This window comes from Strix aluco, chromosome 9 (genome assembly GCF_031877795.1).
Source record: "Strix aluco isolate bStrAlu1 chromosome 9, bStrAlu1.hap1, whole genome shotgun sequence".
Classification (NCBI taxonomy): Eukaryota; Metazoa; Chordata; class Aves; order Strigiformes; family Strigidae; genus Strix; species Strix aluco.
In genome coordinates this window covers 8288009-8305072 of record NC_133939.1, presented here as the reverse complement: position 1 = coordinate 8305072, position 17064 = coordinate 8288009, and the positions used below count along the sequence as shown (strand labels likewise).

The 17064-nt window shown below is 38.1% G+C and overlaps 1 protein-coding gene across 15 annotated transcripts in view; it reads left to right on the top strand.

Moving 5' to 3' along the window:
* Nucleotides 1-10490, top strand: part of PER2 (period circadian regulator 2) — a 48437-nt gene extending 37947 nt beyond the window's left edge. For 14 of the 15 annotated variants that reach the window (XM_074833652.1, XM_074833650.1, XM_074833641.1 and 11 more), the window contains 7 exons: nucleotides 272-445; nucleotides 708-968; nucleotides 2347-3194; nucleotides 5223-5421; nucleotides 5926-6118; nucleotides 6829-6979; nucleotides 8021-10490. In XM_074833652.1, the coding sequence (XP_074689753.1) occupies nucleotides 272-445; nucleotides 708-968; nucleotides 2347-3194; nucleotides 5223-5421; nucleotides 5926-6118; nucleotides 6829-6979; nucleotides 8021-8170 (1976 nt within the window). In that variant the 3' untranslated portion in view covers nucleotides 8171-10490. The remainder of the gene's footprint in view (nucleotides 1-271; nucleotides 446-707; nucleotides 969-2346; nucleotides 3195-5222; nucleotides 5422-5925; nucleotides 6119-6828; nucleotides 6980-8020) is intronic. The other variant, XM_074833653.1, reaches the window with a different exon arrangement.
* Nucleotides 10491-17064: the final 6574 nt, after the last annotated feature.

Here is a 17064-nt window from a genome sequence, read left to right as displayed (position 1 = left end):
CCATGAAAGAAGAGTGAAGACCAGGAAAGAGCAAAAAGTCTTTCATTGAAAAGATTTGGTTTGGCTATATGTGAAAGTAGAGGATTGGATGTGGTTGCTCAGAAGTTGTTCTATTCCTGAAGTGTTCTTGGTGGAATGCATAAAATAAAATGTTCCTTGTGTGTCTGGTCGAGCACAGTTTATCCTCTGCTGTTTTGCAACCCCAGCAACCTATAATTTGCATTCACTCTTGTTTATGTTCAGTAAACCATGACTTTATTTCTTTTAATAGATCCCGCTGTTCTGAAGGCATCTGGTAAACCAAGTGGTCCCCCAGTGGTTGGTGCTCACTTAACGTCTTTGGCTTTACCTGGCAAGCCTGAAAGCGTTGTGTCTCTCACAAGCCAGTGCAGCTACAGTAGCACCATTGTTCATGTTGGAGACAAAAAGCCACAACCTGAATTAGGTATGATTTTTTGCTAATAAATTTTCTCCAAAATGACAATTGCTAGCAAGTTTAAACTTCAGACATGTGAACAGCTAGTATCTGCTTGTGACTTAATTTTCTTGCAGCTAAAATGTTCCTATGGAATTAGAATAAACAGGGACAGAATTTGTATCTTAAATTTACAGCAAAATTATTACAGAATTGTAATAGCTTAACAATTCATATACAGAGCTTTTTTTTACTTCATCTTGACTTTTTTTTTTTCCTTCTATTTCTGTAGAAATGATAGAAGATGGTCCAAGTGGAGCAGACCTCTTAGATGGTCAACTTCTTGCCCCTCCATCTGGCTCTGCGCATGTAAATCAGGAAAAGGAGCCATTTAAAAAACTGGGACTTACAAAGGAGGTTCTTGCAGTGCATACGCAAAAAGAGGAGCAGAGCTTTTTGAATAAGTTTAAAGAAATCAAGAGATTTAATATTTTTCAGTCCCAGTGCAATTACTACTTACAAGATAAACCAAAAGGACGGCCTGGTGAACGTGGTACGGCAATAGTTTTCACGATAAAACTTGTATTTATGTAGTTAGTAGATCCTATTGGGAGGGTGCTTACATTTTTAGCTGTATTGTGGAGCCACTGTGACTAGTGACAGTTGGATGCTATTTTTAAATTCCACAGAAAAATTTTTTCTGATAAATCTTGCTTGAAGGTTGAGAATGGAATATAGCTTTTAATGTAGTAAGTGACATTTTTGTAACTAATGGTTTGATTTTTATCTATTCGCTGTTACTGTCATTCATCTACTTTCAGGGGACCAAATCCATGCTTTAGCATGTTTGCTTTACTGTATCTACGCTTGTATTCCCTTGCTTTTCTTTTCCTTCTGTCTTTCCATCTGTCTTTTTTTTCAGGTCTGTGATTCTGTTTTCAGTCCTTTTTGCTTTTTTGCTTTTTGCTTTTTCCAGTATTGTGTAATCGGTGAAACAGTCTGTTAATTGCTTGGTTGCCTTTAAGTTAATAATGTGATCAGTGGGATGGAAGTAGCGCAGGCTAGATGTAAAGTGAGATTGTTTTGTTTATGAGGACTAGGAACTCTGGATGGCATTTTCAGCAGTGCTTCATACTGATCTGACTTTGTTCCCATTTGAGTCCTGACTTGACTTGGAACAGAAGTCAGACACTCCTAAGTATATTTTTTTACAGATTCTTATCTTCCACTTTTTATTTAAATAGTTATACAGGTCCTTTATTTAGGAAACCTGTTCTTGGAACCCTTTAGTCCCCTTGTGTTCTTTATACTTGATAAACTTTCAGCCTATCTAAATAAGCTTTAGACAAACTAAAAGTTTGAGCAGCTTGTAGTGCTGGTAAATATTTTATGGATTCCCTCATGTCTGTAATCAGATGAACTGACAGCCTTCACCTAGGGAAGAGTCACTTGGCACAGACTTCCCTTAAAATAAGGTTGTAAAGGTAATGTGTTTTTTCCCCTCAGGAAATTCTTCTTTCTTTTTCCTCACCTTTTCAATTACAGACCTGCCTGACCTTAACTCTCTAGAAATGCTTTCAGTTATGTCCCATACTGTTTTCATTGTAATTGCTGGAGTAAGTAGAAGTTTGCCCCTCTGGGAGTCACTGTTTTGTAGCTTTCAGCTATTTGGGTGTCACACACTTGAGCCTGAATTAATCCACTGCTGCTCTCTTTTTCTTCCATGGTGTGTCAGCATGGTTTTTATTGCCCAGTTAGCTTAGCTCTTGTGCTGGAGGTAAAAGTGAACCTGATCCTTTCCCAAATGCCTCCATTTGGGTGGGCGAAGTCCAGAACTGCAGTTTTGAGCAACTTCTAGGGGTGATAATGTGAAAGGGATCCATCAGATTGCCAGTAGGATCCTTTCTGATGTTTGGGGTTTTATTTTGCAGGTGGCCGTGGACAAAGAAATGGCACTTCTGGAATGGATCAGCCTTGGAAGAAAAGTGGAAAGAACAGGAAATCAAAGCGCATTAAACCACAGGAGTCTTCAGACAGTACAACTTCTGGAACTAAATTCCCGCATCGGTTCCCTCTTCAAGGTTTAAATACTACTGCTTGGTCACCATCAGACACTTCACAAGCGAGCTATTCAGCCATGTCTTTTCCCACTGTTATGCCTGCATATCCTCTTCCTGTTTTTCCGGCAGCGGGGACTGTGCCCCCAGCTCCTGAGACTTCACTCTCTGGTTTTAATCAGTTGCCAGACTCTGGAAATACTTGCCCTATGCAACCATCCCAGTTCTCTGCACCCCTCATGACACCCGTTGTAGCTCTTGTGCTCCCCAACTACGTCTACCCAGAGATGAACAATAACTTACCTCAAACTCTTTACCACAGCCAACCCAACTTCCCTACCCATTCCACTTTCTCTTCACAGACAGTATTTCCAACACAGCCACCATTCGCTACACCCAGCCCTTTCCCACAACAGGCATTTTTTTCAACACAGCCATTCCATTATAATCCACCAGCAGACAGTGAAAAGGTTCCTGTCACAGAGCCACGAAATGAGCCATCCCGTTCCTGCACTCCGCAGTCAGTGGGTCCTCAAGACCAGGCTTCACCACCTCTGTTCCAGTCAAGGTGCAGTTCTCCTCTGAATCTTCTGCAGTTAGAAGAGACCACAAAAACTGCTGAAAGTGGACCTCCTGTGGGTCTACATGGAGCTTTAAGTGAGGAAGGAGCCATAGGCAAAATCATGACAACTGATAACTGTAGTAGAAAGGGATCCTTACCAGTAAGTATGCTGATGTTTTGGGGGTTTTTTAAAGTCTTCACATTCTTGAACATTTCTGAAGTTGTTAATATGCAGAGATGCCTAAAATGGATCTTTTTTTTTCACCCTCTCCCTGTTTTCTTGTCTCTGCTACATTGTTTTCAATCCCCTTTCACTTGTGGACCCTCTTTTTTAATGATGAACAGTAATCTGTCAATATAATGCCAGGAGTTGGAGTCACAATTTTAGTTAGTAAACACAAAGTTCAGCAGTCTGTATAAAACATGAAATCCAATCATTAGAATGGTCTTAACCTTTAAAAATTAAAACCACCTTGTTGCTGTTCTTCTAAATTTACACCAAGAAGCTTGGAAATATATCCTGAAACAGTTCAATTTTTTTTAAAAAAGTATGAATATGAATACGTTCATTGAAAAGCACTGAAATAGACTTAAAATGAGCACTTTGTTTTTAGCAAAAAGTATTGGGCTAGTGAATTTGTATGGAGGGGGGGAAACAATCTATAAGTGCTCTGAAAGATGATTTAAAATAAAATCACATCTTTGCTTACAAACAAGCAAACAAAGTAAAGGAAGAAGGAACTATTACTTGCAGACCATAACTTTATTTTTGTTTTATTTGGTGCACTAAAGTGATGCTGAGCTATTTGGTAACTTTTTTTATTACCTGGCTCATTCAAATTTGACAAATCAGTTTAACAGATAACCTTACAGAAACTTCATATGGAGCAATATGTCCGTAAAGGTTTCTGTGATGGAAATATGTAGACTAATATTAGTGTTTTCTAAAGGCACCATAGAGTATTTTTAGAAATACTAAGTCACTGACAGGATGGAGTTACAACCTAAACCTTTTAGACTGGCTCCTTCCTCCCTCCTGCTTTTCTCGTGCTGTGGTTTGTAACTGGTCTCTGCATCTAATGGTGCAGTTAAAGTAGAACAGGGGTTCACTGCTGATAAAAGGAATGCAGGCATTGGAAGGGGTGGCTTTTACTTCTAGGCATGTCCGAGATCTAAATTACTGTAAGGAGTTGGTAAAAAGCATTGTTAGTGTTGATGCTAACAGCTGATTAGATGACTTTCTTTGTGCAGTGAGTCATAAGCATGCATCTACATTAGAAGCTGTAAAGGAGGAGGAAGGAAAACCTTCTGAAAATGCTTGTTCCCCACACTGTGGGGAACATTTAGATCCCCATATTAAACTTTTCTTCCTGGTTAGTTTCCAGATGACTTGCTTTACTCAATATTTACTCTTGATATTGATCCTTAAGGAGGATGAATGGTGGGAGAACAGAAAGAAACGGATTTTGTGATATTGATGTTTTTCTAGAGAAACCTTCAAACTTGATTGATACGGTGCAGGAAACTTGTCACATGCTTTTATTACATGCTGGTTACCTCATGATCTTGAGAACAAATACATTTGGTTTTCATTTAAAAATTCTTTATCATACTAGTCATGCAGTTGCCACTTACAAATAAATTTTCAGGGATATATGCATCCAGTGCCATATTTGAAATAATGTATTCTGTGCACTTAGATAACATCTCTGAAGTCTTATTTCTATAAGGACTTCGGAATTTTGCTGTGGTATAACAGTGCCATCATTTGCTAATACAAATCTCTTTGAGGTAGGTTATAGTAGGAGCAACTGCTAGTATGTCTTAGGTAGCTTGGATAGATTCTGACTTGTCCAGGACAGTAGGGGGTGTCAAAACTGAATAGCAAATGGCTTCCTTACTTCCTCACTAAACTGTATATTTTTTTTAAGAGGAATTGAATTAAAATCTCAGCTTTACTGAAGGACCACTTCTCTGCCTATCACTCCACTTCATTATTCCTCAGCTGGTCTTGGCATATGTTATTGGTGGTTGTCTGTCTTTGAATAACTGTGTAAACATACTAGAATATAAAGTGAAAGGGATTAATACTAAATGTAAGTTACTAGTAATGAATAAGCCTTGTTTTTTTGGTTTTTGTGTTTGTTTTTTTACTTTTTTTTTTCCCCCCTCCCCTTCTTATCCCTAGGCTGAATCTCCAATGGATGCTCAAAATAGTGATGCACTCTCCATGTCTAGTGTCCTGCTTGACATTTTACTTCAAGAAGATGCGTGTTCAGGCACTGGTTCAGCTTCTTCAGGGAGTGGTGTGTCTGCAGCTGCGGAGTCTCTCGGGTCTGGATCCAATGGCTGTGGCATGTCAGGGAGTGGAACAGGTAACACTGGCAGTGAGTACTCTCTTAGCATTTTAGAAGAGTTGGAGCGTGAGGTATTGCAAACACCACTTGAACATCAAGTACTTTATGTAAAAATCTTAGTTGTCTTTAATCCTCATTGCATAGTTTATTCTTGATTTCTTTTCTATTACATAACATGAAAGTTTTTCTATTGTGTTAATTTACAGTATAGAACCTTTTTAAGTGTACGTAAAATAGCCATTGAGATATTACGTAGGTATGACTGCATAGTGAAGAGAAAATACCATACTCATTCATGTTTCATTTCAGAGTTTTTAATTTACATCAGCTAATTCTTCTGAAATTTAATGGAGACTTAGCTTGAGAATTTGAGTTTTAAAAATATTAATGCAGTTACTTAGGGGTGAAAGTTCCCTCTGTTTAAAAAATGAAAAGTGGTGTTTATACTTCCAGTTCTCTTTAATCTCTATTTTCAAAAGCATTCAGATAATCTATGAATTTGACAATAATGAAACTTTACATTTCTTTTTAAAGGTAGTAGTGAAACTAGTCATACCAGCAAATACTTCGGGAGTATTGATTCCTCAGAAAATCATCATAAAACCAAAATGAAGGCAGAAATGGAAGAAAGTGAGCACTTCATTAAATACGTACTTCAGGATCCTATATGGCTTTTGATGGCAAACACAGATGACACTGTTATGATGACTTACCAGATACCTTCACGGTAATTCCAATGTCATAGTCCTTCATGATCTGTATGTGTGCTGGGGGGAGCAGGGTGTACAGAGAAGTGTAAAGTCAACCTATTCTTGCGTATGCTGTAAGGAGCAGAAATAGTACTGGATTTCTTGGAACTTGCTTTCTATTGTCATCTTACAGAGGTAAACAGCTTGTAAATGTATGGTGTGGTGCGGGTTTTTTAAAGTTTCTGAAGGAATGTGGGGCATTGGGGGGAGAGAGAACCTTGGCTGCTGAAATAGAGCAGTGTTCTCTAAATCTCTCTGTCCTGAATTTCAATCCATTCTTGATGACCTCCTTAAACATATCTTACTACTTCTGCTTTAGTATCTCATATGTGCATCTGGTGTCTGTTTTGGGTTGTCCCCCTAGTGAAGGGGAACTTGGAACTTACTGCAGCGGCAGCAGAGGGAAACTGGAGTTCTGGGTTTCACCAGTGGTGCTGCCTGAACAGCTCTAAGAAAACTGTTTTCACTGATGGGATTTGAAAAGACAATGAGCCAGCAGAGATGCGTTTAAGTTGTCTGCATTTGCTGCTGAAATAACGACACTTAATTTTCTTCCAATATAAGATTTGTAAGCTTAACATTCCAGAACAAAAATAGTCTTTTAAATGTTAGTATTTGACTGTGTAACCTTATATAGGCATAAAGCCCAGAAACTTGAAGCTCAATTTCTAAATACATTTTATTTTAGAGATTTGGAAACTGTTTTGAAAGAAGATAAGCAGAAATTAAAGCAAATGCAGAAACTACAGCCAAAATTTACAGAAGAACAAAAAAGAGAGCTTATTGAAGTTCATCCGTGGATCCAGCAAGGTGGACTCCCAAAAACTGTTGCTAATTCTGTAAGTTTAAATGAGTTAGTTACTCTTGCATGTATAACAGTGCTTAAATTATTAGCTGCCTATGTTAGATTTTTACATTCCTGTTGCTATGAAAGCTAAAAGGTAAAAAAATTGATTCATACTTCCATGCAGTGGTTTCTGGCTTGATTTAATCTACCCTAAGTCTTCTTTCCAATGGGAAAGTCAAAGCAGTGGTGATTACAGTATAAGGAATTTCCTTTCTAAATTTCTGTGCATCTGTTTAAAATCCTTTGTCAACACAGCCAGAAACTTCACTATGTAAAAATCTCTATTTTGCGTGCAGAAATTTATGCTCATTGCATTCTAGAAAGTGCAGAATTAATGGGAGTACCGTTCCTTTTTTCTACTAGACTTCTCACACAAGTTCATCTCTTGCTTTGGTTCTATAAGTGGAATGGCTTGAAAAGCAAAAAAAGAAAACAAAACAAAGCATCCTTGCAGTTTTATTTGTTGTCTGTGTATTTTATTTATTCATACACAAATACCTGATTGCATTCTCTTTTTCTCTAAGCTTTCCATCATTTGTAGCTCTTTTGCACATAAGTTATCAAAGGCAGAGGCTCTCTTTGCCCATGAGTATTTCAGAAGTCATTGTAACAGAATTGCAGTGGAATCCTAATGCTGATGTTAATGTTACTGCAACATCAGTACTATAGCATGCAACTTGTGTAAGCGTAGGGTTGCTTCAGTCTCTTAAGTGCTGCAACTGACAGGAACAGATTACTGCAGGGTTAGCAATCAGAGGGAGGAAAAGGTGATTGGAAGTGCATGTAAAATGTCAGTGTTATAAATGATGTACGACATAACTGCTTCCAGTAGAGTTCTCAAGTACCTGTATTGATTTACTGCATGTTATAAAATGATTGTGTGGGGGAAAATTGGGGAGTGGAATATATCTTGTAATCGCAGCATGGATGTAAAGGTTCCCATGGAATCGGGGATTGCGTGCAAATGGACTGTTGTTTTGAAAAGCTTTTTTTCTTTGACTTATGAGTGTTTCTATAATTTTCTTCTTTTTAGGAATGTATTTTTTGTGAGGACAATATACAGAGCAATTTTTATACATCATATGATGAAGAAATTCATGAAATGGACCTTAATGAAATGATTGAAGACAGTGGGGAAAACAACTTGGTTTCCCTGAGTCAAGTCAGTGAAGAACAAACATAGCCTTTGAGCCTGTTGTTTTCAAAGCTGCTTCAAAACTACGGTGATGATGCATAAAGGTTTTAATCTTGCATCTAGCAAGATGAATCCAGTTCAGAAAAACATGCGTTTTTCTTGGTCTAGAAGAGTCATTTGTGAATGAATCTCTTTTTAAATGGTGGCAATCTCTTCCCAGTAAGGACGTTGTTGAAGATGGTATAGCTTTTCTTTAAAAAAGAAAGACTCATATTTTGCACTTACATGCCTCAAGTATTTCTTTATAAACTATAGAAAGTTTCATTGATGCCTACTATTTTTTGTAGAGTGGGTTAATGAGTACTGAAAATCCCTTTATGTACGTACGTACGGTTCTTCACATCTCCTTTTGGTAATGATTCAGCGTTATAAATTGTTCTAGCAATTTTGCTTAGTGGCTCTTTAGCATTGTTCTTAATATTTGAAGTGGTCCAGCATAGTAGAAGAAATAACCTTCAAGTGAATCAATTCACACTTGCCCTTCTCATATCAGTTGATCCCATCCTCTTTATTTGTTTCCCATAGTTTTGAATGTAGGAACCCTTTTTGTCTGAGAAATGTTGAATTAATTTTGTAAGGTGGTCTTGGGTTAAAATACTTATGTGAATGTGTAAGTATAGACAAGTGCTGACAACTTTGTAGCCTTTTATTTAAATGGATGCTGCAATACTATGAACTGTTTATTACCTAGAAGCATCATTTCTGAGAATTTATACACAAGAAATCTTTATGCTTAAAGGTTTTAAGTAGTAAGACCACAGAATGACTGCGTATGATCCAGTGACTGTTAGACAAAGATTGGTATGACTTTAACCTTTATTTCTGATTTGTTCTGTCAGGAGGTTGGCCATCAGTTTTTTCTGTGTGGCTAAACAAACATCAAACTTAAATGTGACAAGAGGTTTAGACATTTCTTGTCATTTGAAGATAGTTCTTATAAAAAATAAGAAAAATAAGTGATTTTGCGAGTAGCATTGACTTTCACTATGTTTGAATTGCATAATCTAAAACTTAGTGTGGCTGGAATCCTTTGCTGTCAAGGATTTAATGCCTCTGAGATTGTATTGACTTGAATATGTGTACTTTATGTTCTTGTAGTGTTTATACACGTTGGATGTGGGAAGAGAACACAAAGGAGCAACTTTACTATATTGGTTAGTTAAAGGACATTTAGTTACAACATTGCTAGATGTCAGCTGTAGGTCTTGGGGTGAAAAATATGGAGAAATGCAGTTAACTTTGATATGTTTGTCTTAAAATATTTTTCATGGAAAGCATTTCCTTTTTTATTAGGGTAACATTTCTATTCACTGAAATTCAAGGTTATTTTCATTCTATAAAAATAATCCTCTTTGCGTACAAAGAGGATGTGAAGTTAGATCTGACAGCACCAAAAACATGCAGAAGTGACTGGTATTTGCTTAGTGGAAGAAATAATTTGTGTAAAGTAATTAGTTGTTAATTGGATAGTGTCATGAGGAAATCTACATTGGAGACAGGTTCTGCAGATAGTGCAGAGTATGTGAACTTGTGAAACAAGTAGAATCACAATTTTAAAAGTAAGTATCTTAAATGTAGTGTGAAGCACTACCCAGCAAGATCTGCTTCCTGTCTTTAATAGTTTAGCAAGGTCAAACTTAAATATATGTAAATATAAACTGAATGAGAAATTTTAAAATGTTGGTGTTCAAGTCTGATGTATTAAATGTTTTAATCATAAATGGAACAGTGCAGCTATACCAACATATTAAATATATTTCATTTTTACATGTAACCAGAAATAGTTTTAATTGGACCAGGGTTTGGGAAAAATAAAAGCTTTATATAAAAGGAGTGCATCATAATTATACAAATTATTTTCAGGGACTTCTCAACCACTTTGAACTTCTTTGCTTTAGCATGCCTTTTTTTTGCTTTTTTTAAATTTGTTCTCATTTCTTTTTTTTTTTTTTCAATGACCATCTTGTAACCATAACTTAGTGAAAGGAAGAGAAAAGTATATTTAGAGCATTTTGTGGATGTGCTTACTTATGGACTTAATCTTGCATCCTTAAAGTGTTTGCATTTACAGGGTGGTATTAAAATATTTTCCTGTAACTTTAAATCTACATGCCTCCATTTATAGATAAGATTCTGAAGCTGTAATTTTTCCAAACTGTTGTAAGATGATTTATTTGTGATGACACTTTGTCAACATGTCAACAATGTTTTCTGTACACTGTGCAATATATTTTGGTTTTGCCACTTGTGACTAATTTTTATGACTTTGCTTTTTAGAAAACTGGTAAATAAAACAGATATATTTTTAGTTGCCTTTTTGTTCCTTGAGCCTTCTACTCCATGTGAGAAGCAAAAAACCCATGCATTACTGATAGTATGTGAACTGGTACTTCAAACTGAAGAGCTTGCAAGCCATGAAGTTAGTTGTGGCTTACTGTCCTGAAGTTAAAATTGTTGCCAGCTTGTCTGACCTGTAAGTTTAGTGGTCAAATGGAAGAATGAATCTTTACATTGACTAGTCATTCTGAAAACGCGTACAAATTTACTACCTGGAAAAGCGTATGCAGCTGGGTTCTCGGTGTTTATTTTTCAAAACCACCAGAATGCATGTTGTCCTTTTTACTTTGTTTAATGTCAGCTATGGATACCTTTTCTCCTGCAGCCCTCTGTGGTTTTATACTGATAGCCTAGAGGTAGAGAATTCCAGTTATGCCCTTTGAATTTGCTTTATGTGGTGATTATTAGTCTCCTGTTGTGGTGTGAAGTGTCATGTCTTCTGAAGATTGCTGAAGCTCATCAAGCTAGTGTACTTTTGTGTTGATGATCTTGTTTTATACTCCTGAGTGGACAAAGTGGGGATGCTTGAAGACTTCTATTTTCACACTTTGAGTTGTGATGTGGTTTAGTGGGTGTGGGATGCTGCTTTGGACCACCCCTCCAGTTTAGGAGGTACTCAGGTTACGAGACCATTGTTGTGTCTTTTTTTTTCCATGACTGTTTTGAGAGTTTTGTATTTTTTTTTACAGAACAAGCTAGTGCAAACCTTAGTTTGGTTATAAGGGACCCAGATATTTCTATGAGCTGCAAAATCAAGGTGTTCCTGTACCACAAAACAGTTCATATAGGTGAATTGCCTTCACACCAAGGGTAGAATTGTAGTGTTGTGCACTGTTGGTGAGACATGCATTTTAAACCATGCTTGTTCAACACATCATTCAAGTCCCTTTGAAGTCTTCTGAATTGACCCTAAATACATGAGCAGTTCTCTGTATGTGAAGTCTGAAAACACTTCTCTCCTAAGGGTACCTTGGTTCCTTGCTTAGCTAAACGTGCAGAGGAGAGATGTACTGATGAAGCAGTTTACAGAACTACAAATGTGAGTGTCATGCACATATACAGGGTGCCTGTAGAGCAGGTATTGTGCTAGCACTTGGCTGTAAGTTTTGATAATTGATCTATAATGCTGAGAGAAGTGAAGTGCTGCTGACACAATAAATTACCAGGTAACGTTTCAGTTATTTCTGCTTCTGGTAATTTTTTGCAGTTGTAAATGTAATAAGAGTACGGATTAAAAGTGGCTTCAGGTATGTGTGTACTCCTTGGTGATGGGCCTTCTGTCAGCACTCAAAGATAATGGTTTGCTTTACACTGCAGAACTGTTGGGAACAGTCTTCTGTCAGAGAGAGTTTCTCCCACCTCAGCAGCCCCTAGGCGTCACTGGTGTCCTGTGGTTATATTTGGCAGTTTGGCCACCCCTGTTTTTCTTCTATCCAGCTTTTTGGCCCAATAATAGTGAATGCAAATATAAACTTTCTGCTTGGAAAAGGGAAACGGACTATTGAAAAGCATTGGATTTTAGTCTACTTAACAGCTGTCGTGAATTTGGAGAAGAAAAATGCTCAGTTAACTGAGAATTAAGTTCCTTGATTGTTCTTTTGTGTCTCTAGCAAGGGAGGAAAGAACCTAATGAATTGGTAAGGTAGTGAAATGAGTTGCATGCTTCTGGCAAAGAGACAAATGAATGACTTAAAAGGAGAATAATGTTTGTAGGTGTAATTTCCAGAAATTCCAGTGTTTACTTGCTTACTAGTGGTTAGGAGCTTGAGAAATATATTTAATCTATTGAGCTGTTCATTACCTTGTTCGTCAGCATCTTTTTCTTGAGGGCTGTGGAAGAGGGCAGTATTTTTAGAAGTGGTACACAAAGTGTATAATAACTTTGTCAGTATGCTTCACAGGTGCAACTTCAAAAAACACACAAAAAACCACCCCATACCAAAACCAAAACCCAACTTCTGCCAGGCTTCCTAAGTGGAAAAGAATTACAAGACTGGGTAGAAACCAAGACAACTGAACACTCAATGATGGGTATTTCTCTTGGCATCTGCTGAAAAAATCTGAGGTACATCAGAGTGCCATGTACAATAGGAGTGTGTGTGATGGGGTTTTTCTACAGTATTTCTGGTTCTGGATTATATCTAGTAGTTGCAGACAAAAAGAAGCTGCTCCGGCAGCACATGAATACTGTTTAACCCTAGTGGACAATATGAAAGTATGAAAACACTTGCCATTTGCTAGTAAGGAATGCTTTTTAGCTGAAGAACTCACTGTGAAGGAGGTCCGGTGTTCTGAGGCACTGTAACAGAGCAGTTAGGTGGCAGGCCCTTTGCTTCTGGTGTTACACCTGGGGAAAAAAAAAAACCACACACAATCAACCAACACCCTCCCTCAAACAAAAAAAAACCCTCCAAAACACACACACACCCCCCCCCCAAAAAAAAAGAAAAAAAAAAAAAAAAACCAAAAAAAACCCCCAACAAAGTAACCCAGAACTCTTCAGCACTGGATTAACCAAAAGGAGCAGGTGCTGTGGCAGAACTGTGATGCATTTCTAGCGGTGGGTGTAATGATTTCAGTGTAATACAGAATGGGGAAATCAGCAGTGAGACAGTTCTCAAGCACCTGCCGCAGCTGGGGTAGATGGCTCGGTGGGAGCCGTTACACCATCAGCCTTAGAGGGACATACTGCTTTGCACTTCATGTATTGTTTTAATTAGACAAAAAGAGATGAATCTGATGATGGATTAGAATTTCCTGGTATTCCAGGATTTGTCAAGGTGTGTTTCTTTCTCTGTACATTAATACAGTATGACAGAATATACTGAATCTGTTACCACCTTTAGTTTGTTATAATGGTCTAAAAGTAAATTGTTTGTCTTGCTGTTGCACTGTCAACTTCAAAAATTCTACTTCTGTCCAAGAAAATACGGGCTGTACCTTTTTTCTTTTCAAATGTACTTGGCCATTGCTTTTTCTAAGGTAAGGTCGACTGCTTTTCCCTTCTGTTGTCCCCAGCTGATGCCCTTTGAAATTTCCTGTGCCCTTTTGCATAGGGAAACCAAAAGAAAACCAAACCTAGAAACCAGAAAACCCAGGAACCCAATCATACAAGTGCTGGATAAATTTAGCGAATGCATTTCTCTAGTTGGCTTTAATCTTTAATTTTCTTAGCTGCAGGAAGCAGAGGAAGGTTTGGGTGGCCTGTGCTTACCTCCACTCCGATTTGGATGGGTGCTGGGACTGGCATGGCTCTGTTCTGCGGAGCCCTGGCAAGACAGACTCAGTTCTTCCAGCTTCCCAGGTAAGAGTCACATCTATGGGGTGTGGGTTGTACACAGGCATTTATACTAACTGTTTAATCTGAACCATCTGTCAATTCTGTGTGCCGTGACTTGTGCCCCTGCTGACTGCATCTCTCCAGCTTTTAAGTGTTTGCTGTTTTGTTGGGAGCATATACAAAATTACTGGACTGTATAAAGACTGAAGTGATACATAAATTTGGCTCAGTGCTTTTCTTGTGCTTGTGTTAATAAACCTCTCTCACCTCCCTTGACTTCCAGTTTGAATTTTGAATACTGACAAATCTATCTTCCCATATTGTGGAAAACTATTTTTTTTTCATGGTTCAGTTGCATTTCTAGATTTGGTAAGACACCAGAGGTTGATGAAGAAAACACTTAGATTGTAGACCAGCTTCTTTGTGCTAAGCAATTAGGAATGGCAATAGCTGCAATGTGGGGGATACTGTTGCTTCTAGAGTCCTAAAATAGGTATTTTGTTTCTGCGGCAATACAGGATTCTAAAAAGTAAAATAACATCTTGTTATTTTTCTCTTGCAGTGACAGAATGCATGTGACTTACTATGCCAACCAGTATATTTGAATATCAGATGGTATTAAAGTGAACTTGTATTCTTTTATTGTGCAATGTAATAACTATCTGATGGAATTGTTTCTTTTCCTGTTTGGGCTAAATGAGGTTTTAATTTACTAAAAAAATAAAAATTGGAAGAAAAAAATCTCTCTAGGAAATAATGGAGTTGAAGAAAAAAATACACGTCTGCATCAGAGCACGGAATACCCAAGAATGACCAGACACTGCTCTGGCTGCAGGATGATGATCTCCGGAGTGGCGCGGAAGGCTCCGTAACAACCCCAGCCCTCGAACTGAGCTCTGCCAGCTCTGCGGCTGCTCTGCCTGTGCCTCCAGGCCCTTATCCAGAGACTCAGTTACCAGCCAAAAGCAGCATCTTAAATATTGCAATTTGTGCAGTTAAAAAAGCACGTGGGGTGACACAATGCAGAAAGAAGTGACAACGTGAAGAATGTGGCCATCAGGAGTTATTTCCAGTGTCTGTGGGCAGTTGTCTTTACAAGCTCCTCCTTTTTTGTGTTCTGAAGAGCTGCTGCCTGCCTGTGAATAGTGAAGACTCTGTCCCAGCTGCTCAGTGTGGGGCTGGGAGGATGGGGAGGAGTGCCTTCTGTTCAGATCTGATTTCTAGGAAGATGCATACCTCTTCCTAAACTCCACCTCCCTGCAGGCGGCTGAAGGCTGGAAGGCTTTTGTTCACTGTTGGCTGCCTTGAAGTTCTCTTTTGCCTCCTCTCCTTTCAGAGACAATTTCAAATATAAATATATATATATTTTAGAATTGTGTTGAAATTTGTAATTGCCAAAATCACATGGCATGTAAAGAACTAGGAAATTCTTCTATTGTCTTTAGCTATGCATATACAAAAAGATGGTTACCAAACTGCTTACTTCAAATGGAGGCTCCTAATGCTTTGGATGTAGTCAGGCAGTGTATTTAATATTCTTCTAATAATAATTACCTTGTGTTACATGAGTGGTGAATTTAAATGAGATCAACTATAAAGACCTGATTATGAAAGCACTTCTGTACAACATTGTTTCATTAGTCCTACCAGGCCACCTAAAATCCCTTCCCTGTACATACTCTGCCATTATGAGGTGATAAGCGCTTAAGTCTCTAACTCTGAGTTTTCAGGGGTTTCTGGTTTGGATTTTTGTGGAAAAATCTGTTTGGTGTGGGGTTTTGTTGTTTGGTTGGTTTGGGTTTTTTTTTTATTTTAGGGTTTTTTTTTTAAAGTTTGTCTGATAGTCTATTAGCTAACACATTAGCAAAATAAAGGTGTCTTTATCCTAATCTGAGTAAACTGTTTATAGTCTTGAATTGATTTTGCAGCAGAATTATATAAATTGAACCAGACTGCATACTGTAAATGGTTTAACAGATTTCACTTACTGACAGAATTAGTTTGATGAAGTGATATATGACTGCCTTTGTCACCTAATTTAGTGTTCATAGGCCTGTGAAGTTTATGGTGTTAACTTTTACTCATTAGGCTGACAACGGTGGCTTTACAGGTAGAGCCTTTTTGAATGTATTTGACAGGATCAAAGGGTCCAAATGCTCAGGAAGTTGTTGAACAGTGACGCTGCCCATAGTGCCTTCTGAGGGGTCAAACTGAACTCATGCAGAGGAAGGTCGGGATAGCTTGGCCACCGTAATGTAAATTCTCCATGTGTCTGAAGGAGCTGGCTGTAAACTAGGTCCAGGAAGCTCAGCAGTGTGATCTAATGTGTTTTAAGAAGTGTCTATAAATGGAGATGGTATTTATCACCTAGTTGATTTATGCAGTCTAGCTTGTTTATTCAAGCAATTCCAAAGAAGGCTTTTAAAACTTTCAGATATAAAATCTGTTTTTTCAATTGAGAGGAGGGTTTGAGAGAGAAAAATCTATTATTTGTTCTGCAGGAATGTTCCAGGAGTAGGGATGCTAACAGCCTTCCCCAAACTTCGGAGACTTTGTCAACACACGTAGTAGTGACTTGAAGCTGAACGCCACAACTTACTGTGAGTAAATTGCTGTAACTAAATGTATCCACAGCCTTCCAAGCATTGTGTGTTCCGTACCTCTAAGCCTGTTAGATAAGGCTAGGGTTGAACTGTGACACCTGGGCTATATATAGAAGGTGACAGTTCGCTGCTCTGGAAACATTTGGGTGGTTGCAGTCTGGTTTGTGACTTTTGTGAAAGAATTGGAGGAAGAGGATAATAACACAGTTCCACAGGGCACTGCCTCTTTGAAATTGCTTAATGCTGCCTTTTAAAAAATAGTTTTATCAACAGCAAAACACAACTTTATCTTTCTTTAGGCGAGATGTAGTGGTTCCTTGTCAGAGAGAGAATTTGAGGAAGAGATGAAGGCAAATGTTTCCTGAGTCATGTTGATATCTGGACCTTTAGGAATGGTTTGGTTGAACAGGGATGGGGAGTTGTTAAAACACAAACACAAAAGAAAAGCACAAGGTTAAATCTGTGTGCCTCCATGATCTGTGACCATAACAAGTGAGAAAGTTTTCAGAACAGGGAAGGCTGGAATTGTCCCATGTCAGACAAAAAAAGAAAAAAAATAGAGGGAGAGAGAAAAAGTGATGTTTAGAGCTTTTGGCAAAAGAAGCTACAGCTGCAGAACCCAGCCCCAGGAAGGGCTGTGTGCACCTGGGATCTCTGCTAAG